At 41.1% G+C, this 17,190-nt stretch overlaps 1 protein-coding gene across 1 annotated transcript in view; it reads left to right on the top strand.

Annotated features, from left to right (window-relative positions):
* RNF125 (ring finger protein 125) overlaps positions 1-17,190 on the top strand; it is a 50,942-nt gene that overhangs the window by 25,104 nt on the left and 8,648 nt on the right. The window contains exons 3-4 of the mRNA XM_006150567.3: positions 6,711-6,805; positions 11,228-11,318. Of these exons, the coding sequence (XP_006150629.1) occupies positions 6,711-6,805; positions 11,228-11,318 (186 nt within the window). The remainder of the gene's footprint in view (positions 1-6,710; positions 6,806-11,227; positions 11,319-17,190) is intronic.

The raw sequence follows: 17,190 nt of genomic DNA, 5'->3' as shown, positions 1-17,190 counted from the left end.
TACTTTCAAAGGATATTCCATAAGGCTTATATCAGACCTCGCATTGAAAACAATGCAAGCAAGGAAAGAATGGGAAAATATATTCCAAGTGTTAAGTGGAAAACAATTTCAACCAAGAATACTATACCCAGCAAGATTATCTTTCATATGGGGAAAAAAGACAAAAACATTCTCAGATAAACAAAACCTGAAAGATTTTACCAACACCATACCAGCTCTTCAAAAAGTGCTGGAGAGAGTGCTATACCAGGAAAATTAAAGTCGGATACAGAGAAGTAAGAGTAAAAGAAACAACCAAAAGAATGGCCAGCCTAATGTAGAGACAAGTCTGGAGTTGAATATTAACTTCCAGAGTTTAAATGGAAAGATCAGACCACAGTTTCACTGAAAATTCAGTAGAAGAGAGATTAATTATATGAGTCTGAACTAGTGAAATAGAATTTTTTTACTTTAGACTAAAGCATTACTGATTTCCTTCGATGCTTTGATTTGCATATTTCAGGATTTTTGTCTTCTGTTGATAGGTTTATCTACCTACTATTTGAACTGAATCCTAACCTTTTTCCTGTCGTTAAGTTTTAAGCAAATTTTTCTTAACATTTTTTAATTTTAATCTATTAAAACTAAAACTTTTTGAAATAAAAATGCATTAAAAATACCTATTTATACCTATTTAATGACTGTAGTAAGCTAGATAGCGCCAGCAAAGTGATACTTTTTAGTATATTCACTTTACTTACTGAGGTTTACGCCTAAAGTCAGACATGTGTTCTTAAAATGTATGTATCAGTTGTGCTTCATATTGAAAGTCTTTCATTTAAATCTTTTTTTTTTTTTTTGAAGAGATTTTTGCTATAGGATGTGTGCGCTCGCCAGATAGACAGAGAGAGACATAGAGACAGAAAGCGAGAAATCACCCCCCAGGGGGGATGGCCACGCTGCAATCCCTTCTTCTCCATTCTCCTCTCAGGATCTTGGGCACGTGCGCACACACGCCCGACGTGAGTTTTAAGCCGCCAGATCTGGGACACGAACCACGGTCGACTACGTGGGAGTCCAGCAACATAGCCATTACACTAACTGCTGGTCCCTTCATTTAAATCTTTAGTGAACTGATAAAATGTGAAAAAATGTCATGGAAAACAACTGTATATACCAGAGACAGTGTTGGAGAAACGGGGTGGAGGGATAGTTGGCAGAGGGTAAGAGGTAGGGAATTGGGGGGGAAATATATAAGAAAAAAGAAATAGTAAATAGTAAATGTTACTATTTACAGTGAGCGACTGTAAATAAATGAATAAATAAATAAATAAATCACTTGGCACTAGACAAAAATAGTACTTTGATTTATCATTATTTTTACTATTTTAAAATTTTGACTGGAGAGCGAGGGGGAAATAAGGAGAGTGAGAAAGCAAGCCGCCAGGTTTGGGACTCAAATCATAGTCAGCCATGTGGGAGTCCAGCACCTTAACTACCGTACCACCTCAGATTCTCAGGAGAAGTTATTAATCTGAATTTCTGTATATTCCTTTGTCAAATAAGGAAAAGATAATGCTTATGTTATGGGATGGTTGTGAAGGTAAATGATAAAAGTATACGATACATGATTGATGACTGGCTTTTAGCACAGTGGAACACAATAAATAAAATGCTCAGTCAATTGTATTTTACATTCTTTTTTTTAAAAAAAAAAGAATTATTTATTTATTTATTTATTCATTTTAATTTGACTAGAGAGAGGCAGAGAGACAGAGAAGGAAAGTGAGAAAGCAAGCCATCAGGTCCAGGACTCAAACCACGGTCACCCATGTGGGAGTCCAGCACTTTAACCACCACACAACCTGCTGGCCCCACATTCTTAATAATATTGATCATTGAGAAAGTCATGACATATTTTTCTATGTTTTTCTATACAAAAATGTGTCATGACTTTTCTGCTGACCCAATAGATTATTGCTTATTTTTATTTAGTTTGTAATCATATGGAATTCAACATGTACAATATCAAACTTAAGGCCAGCCAGTCATGTGGTGATTAAAGTGCTGGATCCCACATGTCCAACTGTGCAATTCTGTCCCGACCCAGTGACTTGAGAGAGACACCAGGCATGTGTGCATGTCTGTCCAAAAATCCTGAGAGGAGGACAGAAGAGAGGGGATTGTGGTGTGGCCATCCCCCGAGGAGGTGATTTTCACTTTGCGTCTCTCTCTCTCTCTGTCTCTCTCCATCTCTCTCTGGGAGCACATGCATCCCATATCAAAAAGACCAAAAAAAAAAAAAAATAAAGCTTTACAACAACTGAGCTGGCAGGTGGCATGGTGGTTAAGACTCTGGAGTCCCACATGACTGACTGCAGTTCAAGTGGTGGATCTGGTGACTTGCTTTCTCACTGTCCCTTTCTCTCTCTCTGCCTCTCTCTTGTCAATTAAAAAAATAATAATAACGGACCAGCAGTTAGCGTAATGACTATGTCGCTGGACTCCCACATAGTCGACTGCGGTTCGCGTCCCGGTGGCTTAAAACTCACGCGGAGCGCGTGTGTGTGCATGCCCAAGATCCCGAGAGGAGAATGGAGGAGAAGGGATTGCGGCATGGCCATCCCCCCTAGGGGGTGATTTCTCACTTTCTGACTCTGTCTCTCTCCGTCTGTCTGGCGAGCGCACGCGCCCTAGAGCAAAAACCTCTCCAAAATAATAATAATAAATAAAATTAAATAAATTAACAATTCTTTTTTAAAAATCGAGGGACCAGCAGATGGTGAAATGATTATGTTGCTGAACTCCCATATAGTTGATCGTGGTTTGAATCCTGGACCTGGCAGCTTGAACTCACACCGGGCACATGCACGTACATGCCCAAAATCCTGAGAGGAGAATAGAGGAGAAGGGATTGCAGTGTGGCCACCTCCCAAGGGGTGATTTCTTGCTTTCTATTTCTCTGTCTCTCTCTGTCTTTTCAGCGAGCACAGGCACCCTATAGCAAAAATCTCTCTAAAAAAATAATTTAAAAATTAAAAATTGATCCCTTCATTGGCCTGTTAATGATAAAAACCCATAGCTTGCTAGCTCTTGTCTCCCGTCTACAATGCCCCCCCCCCAGTGAGAAAGCAAAAACTTCCAAATCAGCTAGTCATCCATGTGCCAGAGCCAGTCTTTTGGTCTTGTTGGAGTTCTCCTTGTCCTAGCAAGCCACAGCGCGTTTCCTGAGAAGTGCGGTCAGCCCCCTTGGTGTGACAGCAATCCCTGGGTCCGAGGCTCTGCTGTGCTGTCTGGGACTGCTGCACAGAGGCTCTCCTCTTTACAGTGTCTCCGTCTGCCTCTGCCTGTGCTTCCTCTACTGTGGGGCTCAGACCTGAGTCCATGAGGCTGGGTTGGGGCTAGCAACTAACACAGACTCAGGCTGCCCCTCATGGCACTTCTGACCAAATAGCTACCAACTGCCTTCTTCCTTCTGTGGCCAGAAATTCTGTGCCAGGCAATGATGATCTCAGGCAGATCAACTGCTCACCCACAAGGCAGACCCAGACTGCTTTGGGTTTGGCTTGGTTGCAAAGGACACTTTCAACTTCTTTCATTTATAATAGAGAAAAATGAATTTTTCTAAATGTCCCAAATTTTTGTCTAGAGAGGCTGCATGCATAAAGTAAACTAGTATACAGCCTTCCCAAAAAAGACTGTTGAACGACATGAAAAATTATGCAGAACATATTGGTTTTTTTTTAGTTAGTTAGCATTATGTACTTCATGATTAAAGTTTTATTTTAAAAAATCATATGCATCAGATTATTCTACCATTTATATTCTTTATCTCACCTTTGGAATCTATCAGGTAACTGAGCATTCTCTCAATTATCGTGGGTGGAAATCCCTTTCTTCTTCACCTATATCTGATGAGACACAAGAATTTCGACTTTTTTCCTCTGAAATACTCATTTCTCTCTCTTCCTGGATTATTCCTCTTGCCAGGAATCTGCTCATTTCTTCTACAGACATTTCAGACTCAATCTAGTCTTCAGAGTTCAGCCAGATCTTCTTTCTATGAAACCTGGCGATATCATTCCAGTTCTCTGTATTAAAGCAATTTGCTGCCTGCTTGTTTTCTATATCCTTTTGCCTCTATTAGCTCATAAGCACAGTTAGAGCAAGGATGGTAGCTTACATTTCTTCTGCCATTACTTACAGTGTCTTACATAATTTTGTGTCTAGGCTATGAATTTATCAATTTATTTGACAGTATATAATCCCCAGGTTGCTGATATATATTTTTTTTTGAGAGGTTTTCGCTATAGGGCGTGTACGCTCGCCAAACAGACAGAGAGAGACAGAGAGACAGAATGAGAAATCACCCCCCAGGGGGGATGGTCATGCCGCAATCCCTTCTCCTTCATTCTCCTCTCGGGATCTTGCACATGCACACACACGCGCCCGGCGTGAGTTTTAAGCCACTAGGTCTGGGATGCGAACCGCGGTCGACTACGTGGGAGTCCAGCGACATAGCCATTATGCTAACTGCTGGTTCCCAAGGTTACTGATTTTCATGAACACTTATCTTAGCTGAATGAGGAATACAAAGAGAAATAAATTTGTATTGGCAGAAGTAGTAAAGAGGGCTCTGTGGTTAAGAAAACCAGATTCCACAGAGCCAAACCACAGTTCAAATCCCAGCCCTGAAAATCTGAAAAACACACTAGACTTGTGTGCACGTGTGCCCAAAATCCTGACAGGAAGGAGAAATGAAGGAAAAAGGATTGCAGTGTGACCATGCCTCTAGTAGAGGGTATTCCTCTCTCTCTCTTTCTCTCTTGCAATCATACACCCTCAGGCAATTTTAAAAAAGGAAAGAAAGAAAGAAAGAAAAAGAAAAAGAAGTGTTTTTAAAAAACAAAATGGGAATCAGCAGTTAGCATAATGGCTATGTTTAGCGTAATGGCTATGTCGCTGGACTCCCACGTAGTCGACCGCAGTTCGCATCCCGGACCCAGTGGCTTAAAACTCACACCGGGCGCGTGTGCACGCGTGCCCAAGATCCCGAGAGGAGAATGGAGGAGAAGGAATTGTTGCATGGCCATCTCTCCTGGGGGGTGATTTCTCGCTTTCTGTCTCTCTGTCTCTCTCTCTGTCTATCTGGTGAGCGCATGTAGTGAAAATCTCTCTCAAAAAAAAAAAAAAAAAAAAAACAGGGACCCAGCAGATGACGTAAAGATTACTTTGCTGGGCTCCCACTTAGCCAACCCAATTTGAGTCCCAGACCCGGAGGCTTGAAAATCACGCCAGGCATGTGTGCGTGCATGCCCAATATTGTCAAAGAAGAATAGAGAAGAAGGGCTTGTGGTTTGGCCATCCCCCCAGGGATGTGATTTCTCACTTTCCCTCTCACTGTCTCTGTCTCTCTCTCTCCCTCCCCAGTGAGTACACACGTCCTAAGGCAAAAATCTCTAAACAAAAATCCAAGAAAAAGTAGTGAAACAATGAGAGAACACGAATGTGCAAAGTTAGATGGTAAAGGTTGTAAAACACATCTTTTTGTGACAGCTACCAGGGCCAGCAGGTGGTGTGGTGCTTGAGGTACTTGACTCCCACATAGCTGACTGGAGTTTGATTCCCAGACCTGGCAGCTTGCTTCCTCCCTCTCTCTCTCTCCCTCTCTCTCTCTCTCTCTCTCTCGTGAGTATAAGTACTCTATAGAAAATGTTTAAAAATAGCAAATAAAATTAAAATAACTAATTCTTTTTCTTAAAAAAAAAAAGCTACTCAGAGTAGATCACTTCTAGCTTTCACATCTTTTGGATAGATAGTTGCAAAGCATGGGTTTTGTTTTTACTTTTCCATTTGCTTGTATTAGTGCCCTTTGCTTAAAAACCGTTTCCTTGGTAGATTTCATGTTTGAGGTTTAACTTCGCTAGCTTGGGCAAAAGGAAGCGGAGTGGGTCAGCTACCTTAACACAACTGTACAAAGCTTCCTTTAGCACAAGATCTTATCAGAGTTTCTAGTGAAACATTTAGTAGAATATGTGTTATGTAAGCCACAGATCCCTCATGGTTAGGATCTCTGAATGTATATCTGGAGGAACAAGGGCTCTTTATTCTGCATTGATAAAAATGGACTGCAAGAGCTGTCTTTTCTGTGTGCTCTTAATAGAGCTATTAAGTATACTGTGTATTGTGAATTCATGTACTACTGCTGGCCATGTTATAAACCATGCTATTTATGTCTTTTCCTAAAGCACAGTTTTTTTGTTTTTTTTTTTTTTAAACCTATGGTGGACATTTCTAAAATTCATCAACTTGTTCTTCTATTTCTTTGCTTTCTGTTTTTCCTTCTTAATTTATTTCTTCTTTCTTTACTCTTGCTCTTTTTTTTTTTCTTTACCAGTTTTTCTTTCTCACTTCTTTCTTTCCAAAATCTATTTATGTAATGGCATGTAAAAAAAGTTACTTCGGTTACTATATATCTTTCTGCTTTAAATACATAGATACTTTCTAGCAGAACCAAGTTCAAGAACTCAATGTTTGCATCTTTTCAAGTATTAGAGAAAAATTTCAATAGTATTATTCTTGATAACGCTGTAGCTTTGTGGTACCGTTGTCATGAATGCACCCATTTAATCAACTGCCCCTGCGATCTGACCTTATTTGAACGTTATAAAGCTGCATCACATAAAGCCTCCTTTCAACAGTGAATGTATTTTGGATTTCCTTTTATATAGGTCTGTCTCAGTGAAATGAGGGCACATATAAGGACCTGTCAGAAGTACATAGATAAGTATGGACCACTACAAGAACTTGGGGAGACAACTACAAGGTTTGTGTCAGTAGAATATAATTTAATGCTGAATTTGGTATGTCTATAAAGAATTTAATGAGCTGAAACGTTTAACATTTTTATTATGGAAATATTTATGCAGTCATAATTCAGTTTTTAATCGTAATACATATTGGTAATCATTTATTAATAGCAATCATTGTCAAAGAATTTTGCCCTCTCTATTTTGAATAAATGTTTCCCTTTGCATGAGGGAACCAACCACACAACCTGGAGATATTGGGGCAACTTCCTCAGATGTTTGTACTAAGGAAGATACAAAAGTAGGATGCAAAACTGTTAAACGTTTGCTGGGCTTGGTTTTCTGGCTAATAGGTTCCTGATGAAGATCATGGTTAAAAGATTATTCATCTTCAGGCTGGCAGGTAGTGTGGTGGTTAAGGGTGCTGGACTCCCACATGTGTGACCACAGTTTGAGTCCCAGAACTGGTGACTTACTTTCTAACTTTCTCCCTCTCTTTCTCCCTCCCTCTCTGGTCAAATTTAAAAAAAAAAGAAGAAGAAAGAAAGTAAAATGAATAAAGTTAAAATAATTTTTAAAAAGATTATTCATCTTTACTCTTTCATCAGCACTGCCCACTTTCCCAATTCCACTTTCTTCTCGTTTTCCTTGTTTCTCTTTAGAACATAGCAAGTGTCATTTCAGTACATATTCCTTTTTTTAAAATTTATTTAGATTTTTGCAATAGGGCATGTGTACTTGCCAGAGAGAGACAAAGAGACACAGAGTGCCCCTCACCCCCTGAGGAAGGTTATGCCTCAATCCCTCTTCCTCCATTCTCCTCTCAAGATTTTGGGCACACACGTACATGCACCAAGCATGATTTTCAAGCTGCCAACCTGCTGGGTCTGGGATTCGAACTACAGTCTGCCATATGGGAATCCTGCACCTTAACCACAATGCCACCACTGATCCCTGAGTATATATTCTTTCTTTTTTTTTTTTTTAAGAGGTATTTTTTACTATAGGGTTCATGTGGCTCCCCAGAGAGACAGAGAGACAGAAAGAGAGAAATCACCCCCTTCCCTCCAGGAAGGATGACCACGCCGCAATCCTTTCTCCTCCATTCTCCTTTCGGGATTTTGGGCACACACACACATCACCCAGCGTGAGTTTTAAGGTGCTGGGTCCAGCACTTGAACCACAGTCGACTACATGGGAGTCCAGCAACATAACCATAATGCCATCTGCTGGTCCTACCCACGATATATTCTAATGAGTAGGGTAGGCCCAGGGTAGGCTAGACATCTTTGCTACTTTGGTGAGTAATCTTATGAAGGACTGAAGAGAGAATGGAGGTAGCTAGTAGGTATAATGCAGGATATGAATCATTATTTTTTTCTTTAAAAAAATAAAAAGCCAGGACCAGCAGTTAGTGTAATGGCTATGTCACTGGACTCCCACGTAGTCGACTATGGTTCGAGTCCCAGACTCAGTGGCTTAAACTCACGCCCGGCGCGTGTGCGTGCGTGCGTGCCCAAGTTCCAGAGAGGAGAATGGAGGAGAAGGGGTTGTGGCGTGGCCATCCCCCCGGGGGGGGATTTCTCACTTTCTGTCTCTCTGTCTCTCTCTGTCTGGCGAGCACATGCGCCCTATAGCAAAAACCTCTCCAAAAAAAGAAAATAAATAAATAAATAAAAATAAAAAGCTAGTCCTGCCCCATAATCTAGCCCTTAAAACAGCCAGAGCCCACATGAGCACCAGTCTCAGCCCCTGAGACTCAAAAACTTGAGACTCAAAATCTTGAAAAACATACTGGGGCATGTGTGTACTTGCCCAAATCCTGACAGGATGGAGAAATGGAGGAGAGATTCTGATGTGACCACACCCCATGGGGCGGGGATATTTTCTCCCTCCCTCTCTTTCTCTATGTCTCTCTCTGGCAAGCGCATGCACCCTCTAGATAATACAAATGGAAAGAAGGAAGGAAGAATGGAAAATAATTAAGGAAAGCGAGAAGGTAAGGCGCCAGGTCTGGGACTCAAACTGCAGTCAGCCATGTGGGAATCCATCTTCTCTAACCACCACGCCACCTGCTGGCCTCTTGTGTTATAAATTTTAAGTGAGTACTTTAGCTATAAGAATAGTATGGATTTTATTAGAGTAACTGCAAGGACCAACAGGATGGAAGGATAAAAATGCGTTGAAAAATATATGGGTTTGAATGCAAGGTTGATGAGCTAAATGAAAATTTAAAAATACATGAAAGTTCATTTAAGTCTGAATTTTTTCCTGCTAATTAGAATGAACTAGTAAAGAATTAAAATAACTGGAAATGAGAAGGGCTATTGATTAATCACTATTAGGAGCTAGATTAAAATTTGTATTTATGATAGAAATGTTTCTTTTTAGTAGAATTTGTTACATAATTCAAAAAAATTTTTAAGAGAGATTTTTCCTATAGGGTGTGTGTGCTTGCTGGAGACATAGAGATGGAAAGAGAGAAAATGAGAAATTGCCTCCAGTGGCCATGCCACAATCCCTTCTCCATTCAGGATTTGGGGCACACACGTACTTGCGCCTGGTGTGAGTTTCAAGCCGCCAGGTCCCGGACTCAAACTGTAGTCAGCCACATAGGACTGCAGTGCCACAATCACTATACCACCTGCTGGCCCCTACATGACTCAAAATTTTTTTTTTGGAGAGATTTTCACTGTAGGGCGCATGCGCTCGCCAGACAGACAGAGAGAGACATAGAGACAGAAAGCGAGAAATCACCCCCCAGGGGGGATGGTCACGCCGCAATCCCTTCTCCTCCATTCTCCTCTTGGGATCCTGGGCACGCACGCACACGCGCCCGGCGTGAGTTTTAAGCCACCGGGTCCAGGACACGAACCGCGGTCGACTACGTGGGAGTCCAGAGACATAGCCATTACGCTAACTGCTGGTTCCCCATGACTCAAATTTTTAAAACTTCCTCCAGACAGAGCCAGTAGGCGGTTTAGCGGTTAAGATGCTGGATTTCTCATATAATTCACTTTGGTTCGAATCATGGATCTGGCAGCTTGACAATCACTCCTAACATGTGTGCGTACGTGCCGGAAATCCCAGGAGGAGAATGGAGGAGAATGGACTGTGGCCTGGCCACACACACCCCGAGGGGCGGGGGTGACTTTTCACTTTCCCTCTCACTGTCTCTCTCTGGCAAGTGAAATTGCCCTATGGCAAAAACTTAAAAAAAAAAAAAAATTATGCAGAGTACAAGCCTTGGGGGGCAGAAACTTATTATGGAAATTGAGCCAAAATTACAAGCCTCCATGTTGCCCCTAAGAATGTGGGGCAGTGAATCACATATATAATTTGAAATTTCACATTAAAAATGTTAAGAAAGCAAAATAAACCTGTAAAATGAACTTTTGTTTTATCTAACCTAATTAGCCAAAATACTATCACTTGAATATGTATCCAATATAAAAACGATTGAGAGATTTTACATTCTTTTTTTTACATTGTCATCAAAATTCAATATGTAGGTTATTCTTATAGCATGTATCATTTATTATTTTAGATTAGTCATATTTCTTCTCTTTTCGTTTCTTAAAAAAATTGCCAGAAGACACATGCACTCACCAGAGAGGCAGAGAAAGAGAGAGAGAGAAAGCACCTCTCCTCGCAAAGGGGCGTGATAACACCACAATCTCTTCTCCTCCATTTCTCCACCGTTAGGATTTGGTGCATGCACGCGTATATTTCTGGCGTGTTTCTACAATCTCCAAAGCCAGGATTTGAACTGTGTGGTCAGCTACGTGGGCTCTGACTCCTTTAATCATCAGGCCATGGGCCAGCCCTGAACTAGTCACATCTCAGATACCCAGACTAGACAGCACAGATGTAAGGGACAGATACTCCTGTGGGTACTTAGGAATTTCACAGAGTAGTTGCAGGTCAGTGTTCATTCTTTGCTGGAAACTAGGAATGTGCGTTGACAACTACAATTATATTGGATCGTCAGAAAAGTCATGATGCATTTTTGCACAGTAAAACATAGAAAAATACAACATCACTTTTCTGACCACCCAATATATACTCGTTGAGTTAGAGAACAAATAACACCCAATTCCGAAGTTACATGAATTAGAAAAGAGAGGAAGGAAAATGTAGGGATCGTTGGTGTTGTGCTCCTCGCTTTCTTGGTGAATGGGTGCTCAGATTATACTTTTCTTTAAAAAAAATCATCTCACTGCCCTGTCCCTGTGAAGATACATTATAGTTTCTCATTAAAAAAAAAAAAAAAAAAAAAATTCCAACATCAGCAATATAGGAAAATATCAAATCAGAGGAAAAACTAGGACTTGAAACTAGGTCTACCTACATTCTGTGTTTTTTAAAATCGCCAGTTAATTGACTCCTGTCTAGTTGCCAGCAGTGTTACTAGTATTTGTGTTCTATGCAATTTCCAGGTGTGTATGCCCATTTTGTCAGAGGGAACTGGACGAAGACATGCTGCTTGATCATTGCATTACTCATCACAGATCAGAAAGGAGACCTGTGGTAAGGATTTCTGTTGCTATGTATATTGCAATGATCATGTTAAGATTAGGTAATTCTGAGACTTTTTTACAATATGTAAGTGTTGAGTTGAAGTTGATAAAGATGGCTAAAAATGTGTAGTCATGCTTTTATTTATGAAATTACACTTTATCACATATAGATCATGATGAGCATAATCAACTGAAAAATTAAAAATGCAGTTAAAATACAATTTTAGTATACTAGCCACGATGCTAATATCCTGCTCATAGCCTAAGTTAACACTATTTTTTAAGAATTATTTTATTTTTAATAATAATAGTTATATTTTAACCATGGTCAGCCATATGGAGGTCCAATGCCTTTAGCCACCACGCCACCTCCTGACTGCATAAGTCAAAAAATTATTAAGTAATGCAAAGTGTTGTTATGACAATACGCTGGAAATGAATAGTCATCAGTCATCTTCACTAATTGTGTTGTTTTATTTCATCATCTGAACAAGCATCTATATGCTTGCATATCACACACATATATATATATATATATATATATATAGCATTCCTTTTTTTTTATGCTGCCTTCTTTCTTTTCAGCTTGACATTTTAGTTCTACTTTGCAGTGTAGCTTTTATAGTTTTCATGTTTGTATAGTTGTGAAGTAAAGCGGAGCGGGTACATCATCATTTACTTAGTTGTTTGACTGTTTTTGAACTCTTGCATTGTCACCGATTCTTAGGATTTCTTTCTCTTTGTAGTAGATTTTTTTCTAGTAGCAATTTCCATAGATTGATACTTCTAGTATCAAGAGTGCAGACTCTAAAGATTATTTATTTATTCTATGAATGAGATAGACAGAGACAGAGACACATCACTCCCAGCAAGGTCTTGATGCCGCCATCCACTCCCAAGCTGCAGCCAACTTGGATTAGGACACGCGCATGTCTAGTGTACTCAGGACCTGAAACCAGCTAGCTTCCCATGTGCATCTGCCTCATAGAGTATGTCTATTTTACCTCTGCACCACCACCTGGTCCCAAGTACGGACTTTTTAAGCACCAGGCTGTAAAGCTAGCCCAAGTGCACAGTTTTTACTATTACTTTTCTTTAATTTTGCTATGATGTGCATGTGCTTGTCAAAGAGAGAGAGGGAAAATGAGAAAGCACCATAGGGGGTGCTGGATGGCATGCTGCAATCTCTTCTCTTTTTAAACATGAAAGAGATTAAAAATAAGTATATTGGACCAGCAGGTGACATGATAGTTAAGGCTCAGAACTCCTACTTGGTTGCCTGTGGTTCGAGTCTTAGACCCGGTATCCAAAGTCCCAAGAGGACAGTGGAGGAGAGGGGATTGCAGTGTGGTTATCCCCTTGTGGGTGGTGATTTCTCACTTTCCCTCTCTCTGTCTCTCTCCAGTGAGCACACTTGCCCTATGACAAAAACCTTAAAAATAAAAGTATATTTTGATATATATATAGAGAGAAATAGAAAGGTGGATACTGACATAATTCTTACAATATCCTTATAATATATGCACAATTATTATTCCTGTTTTACAGTTGATAAACTGAAACTCAGAAGGTTAAGTCATTCAAGGTTTCACAGCTGGTAGTCAGCAAAGCAGTGATTTGAACACAGGTAGACTAGCCTCAGGGCAGTGTGATAAACCCTTGTGGTCTCCAGCAGGTTTAAGAGAAAAGGTATAGAGTACATGAAAGATAGTAGTTATTGATCCTAATGGCCTAAGGGTTTGGCAGTTGAAGCAGAGCAGGTGAGGGGGTGCAAAGGGAAGCAGGAAAGATTGGCATGGACTTTTCCTGCTCAAGGAGCTCTCTGGAGGATTCAGTTAAGGAGTGGTTTCATGGTCGGTGCCAGGGGAACTAGAGGAAGTTTTTGTAGAAGAAAGCATTAGGAGGGAACCAGCAGTTAGCGTAATGGCTATGTCGCTGGACTCCCACGTAGTCGACCACAGTTTGCGTCCCGGAACTGGTGGCTTACAACTCACGTAGGGCGCCTGTGCGTGCGTGCCCAAGATCCCGAGAGGAGAATGGAGAAGGGATTGCGGTGTGACCATCCCCCCTGGGGGGTGATTTCTCGCTTTCTGTCTCTCTGTCTCTCTCTGTCTGTCTGGCGAGCGCACGCGCCCTATAGTGAAAACCTCTTAAAAAAAAAAAAAAAAAAGGAAAGAAAGAAAGAAAGCATTAGGATAGAGTTCTAAGAATGAAGTGGTGAAATTTCACCATAAAGACCAGGATGCTATTTTGGCCTTGAGAAAGAGCAGATAAATCAGAAATCCATGGTTTTGTAACACCCCAGGGTTCTCAAAATGTAGTAACTGGAACTAAAAGACCGTGGGCTTTCCTGTGTTAGTGACTCATTCTTGAGCTAAACTAAAGGTAAGTGGGGCTCGGGAGGACTTCGAACCCCCACTAGAAGTCATGATGTATGTTGTGGTTATGAGAAGATGGAGGTAAATGTGTGGCTGAGTTGGGGTTCATGTGACGGGATCCCCGGTGGGGACACATCTCTGAAAACACCTTGGTAGGCGTCCTGGGCAGGAAGTGCTAAGGTTAGGCTGATTCTGGATGGAGTGGAAACTAGCAAGGAGTTCCTGCTTTCCGGGGCTGGATTGCTGGCTTTGCCTGCAGGTGAAATCAGTGACATTGTCTGACTTCCTGGTGTAAGAAGTTCAAATCAAACTACAAGACAATTTTTTTTTTTTCTCTTGAGCTACCCAAGACATTTCTCCTTCTGAGAAATCACCCATTCTCACTTTCCCGCTCTTTGTCTTTCTGGCATGCACACACCCTGTGGCAAAAATCTAAAAAAGAGGGAAAAAAAAAAAAGAAAGAACCTGAGGGGTTTTTGATTTTTCTCATATGCAGCTTTAAGAGCAAATAACTCCTGGGGCCAGCAGGTGGCATGGTGGTTAAGGACGCTGGACTCCCACATGGCTGACCGTGGTCCAAGTGCTGGACCTGTGGCTTGCTTTCTCACCTTCCTTCTCTCTCTCTCATTCTGTCCCTCTCTGGTCAAATTAAAATAAGTACATAGATAAAATTAAATAAAATAATTCTTAACAAAAGGAGCAAACAGCTCCTTTTTGTCACATTATTATATATGTCATATTGTATTTCTTAAAGAATGATTTTATTTAAATTTTAATTTATTATTATTATTATTATTTTCATTTGAGCAAAGAGAGACGCACAGAGAGAAAGTGAGCAAGCAAGCCACCAAATCTGGAATTCCAACTATGGTCAGCCTTGTGGGAGTCCAGCGTCCTTAACCACCATGCCACCTGCTGGCGCCCATCATATTGTATTTTTTAAAATAATTTTATTATTATTATTATCATTACTTTCTTTTTTTAATTTTTTTAACTTGCCAAAGGGCATGAATGCTCACCAGAGAAAGACAGAAACAGAGAGAAAGTGAGAAGACATCCACCATAAGGAATGGTCATGCCCCAATCCCTTCTCCTCTGTCTCCTTCCTTTTGAAATTTTTTTTTAGAGTTTTTTCCTATAGGGCATGTGCGCTTACCAGAAAGACAGAGAGACAGAGAGAAAGTGAGAAGACATCCACCATAAGGAATGGTCATGCCCCAATCCCTTCTCCTCCATTCTCCCCTCTGGATCTTGAGCACGCACATGCGCCCAGTGTGAGTTTAAGCCACCGGGTCCAGTACTCGAACCACGGTCAGCTACATGGGAGTTCAGCAACATAGCCATTACGCTAACTGCTGGTCCCCCCCCCCTTTTCAAATTTTTGACACACACACAGACCCTGTATATTTCTTACACTGTCAGATGCAGGACTTGAACCACACAGTCAGCAGTGTGGGATGCAGTCACCTTAACCACCTATCTATGGGTGGCTCAATTTTACTTTTTAAAGGCTTATTTATTTCTTCTGAGAGAGAGAGACAGAGACAGAAAGAGACCCTAAGAAGGTCCTCACACTGTCGTTCCCCCCTGCCTCAGCCAGCTCAGATCACAAGGTGCATATGCTGAGCCTGTGGAGGGGATCCTCCGGATACAAAGCGAGGACCTTCCATGGGGTTCCAGTGGCACTTCCACTGCGCCACTGTCTGACCCCAGAGAACAAGCTTTAGATAGAATTGAAAGAAATTTGCTATTTATCTTGTAAAGGGAAGGTGTTTTAGCAAATACCATGCTTTCTGGCTGTTCTCTTTCCACTGGTTGGCTCTTATCCATCCTTTTGTGTTCAACTTAATCAGCCTTCCTCAGGGAAGTCTTCTCTGACAATCAAAATAATTTCAGCTCTTGCTTTCTTTCCCTCTTTTCTCAGTATTTGCCATAGTTTGTAACTGTATATTCATTCCATATCTGCCTCTCCCTCTAAATTACTAAATTCATGGAGTCAACGTTTTGCTGAGTGCTACACGCCCAGTTCTTGGCAACCTGTCACATAGACGTAGCAATGTGGAAAAAAAAGATATTAACATGTGCAGTCTAGAACCTTGATTTTGCTTACATATTAGCCTGTAAATATTTTCAGGTCATGCCTCTTTTCTCTTCTCTCGGTATTGGATTCAGTCATCTTTAATTATTTCCCCAAACGGCATTTGCCGTCACGTGGCAAGTGCTCTATAATGGGCTGAGTTGCTCTGGGGTTTCTCTAAACCTCAGATAGGGCTGAGTGTATTTTGTTGTAGATGTTCAAAAAGATTGAATTCTTTGCCTTTTGTGATGTCTGTAAAGGAGTGCCCTTTCTTTCAACTCTTCTAGACTTGTACTCTTTTTTTTTTTTTTTTTTTTTTTAAGTTTTGCTATAGGGCACATGAGCTTGACAGAGGGAGCAGAGAGAGAGAGAGAGAGAGATCACCCTCGGGCGGGGGTAGGGGGTGACCATGCTACTATCTCCTCTCCATTCTAGTCTTGCAGTCTTGTGACTGTGGGCATGCATGCACATGCTCCCAGCCTTATTTTCAGGCTATGGGTGCAGGACTCAAACCTCAAAGCAAGCTATGTGGCATCTAGCCTCCTTAACCTCCACGCCACCTGCTGGCCCTAGACTTATACTCTTAGAATTCATATTCTGACTTCAAAGAACATGATAGAACATGCTTTTTATTAAGCAAATGTAAATAGCTCTTGGCAACCGTTCCCTCAAAAATAAAATTTGATATTCATGACATCTGTGCTTCTAGAATCCAAGAAAAATAGCAGGAAAAAAAAAAAACTCTGTTACATCTTCTTTATTAAAAATCACACACAAACTTTAAAAACAGAATTTGTTGTTGAGGGACCAGCAGATGGCATAATGGTTACATTGCCAAACTCCTGTGTTGTTGACCATGGTTCAAGTCCCGGATCTGGCAGCTTAAAATTCACACTAGGCATCTGTGTGTGCATGTCCAAGATCCCGAGAGGAGAATGGAGGAGAAGAGATTGTGGTGTGGCCATCTCCCATGGGGGTTGATTTCTCACTTTCTATGTCTCTATCTTGCCCTCTCTCTGTTGAGTACACAAGCTCTACAGCAAAAATCTCTCTAAAAAAAAAAAAGAAAAAAAGAAAAAGAGAAAGGAACAGAATTTGTTGTGTAGTGTGGTGTTTTTTTAGGTGAGAACTTGCTGTGTTTCGATCCTCCTGCCTCAGCCTTCTGTGTAGCAGGGACCACAGGCACATGCCACTGCCTGAACTTTGTGTGTGTGTGGGGGGGGGCAGTAATTGAACTTAGGCCTCCATGACCTACCATGGCTAGACCTCAAGTTTTATGGTATAATATATCTCTCATTGGGCCAGCCAATAGCATGGTCATTAAGGCAGCTAGATCCCACACAGCCAACCATGTCATTTGGTTCTCAGATCCAGCAGCTTGAGAAATACACTGGGTGCATGTGTGTGTTTAGTGTGTGTGTGTGTGT

Source organism: Tupaia chinensis, unplaced genomic scaffold (assembly GCF_000334495.1).
Source record: "Tupaia chinensis unplaced genomic scaffold, TupChi_1.0 Scaffold000290_1, whole genome shotgun sequence".
Lineage (NCBI taxonomy): Eukaryota > Metazoa > Chordata > Mammalia > Scandentia > Tupaiidae > Tupaia > Tupaia belangeri.
The sequence above is the reverse complement of the archived record's forward strand: the minus strand, read 5'-3'. Positions and strand labels throughout refer to the sequence as shown.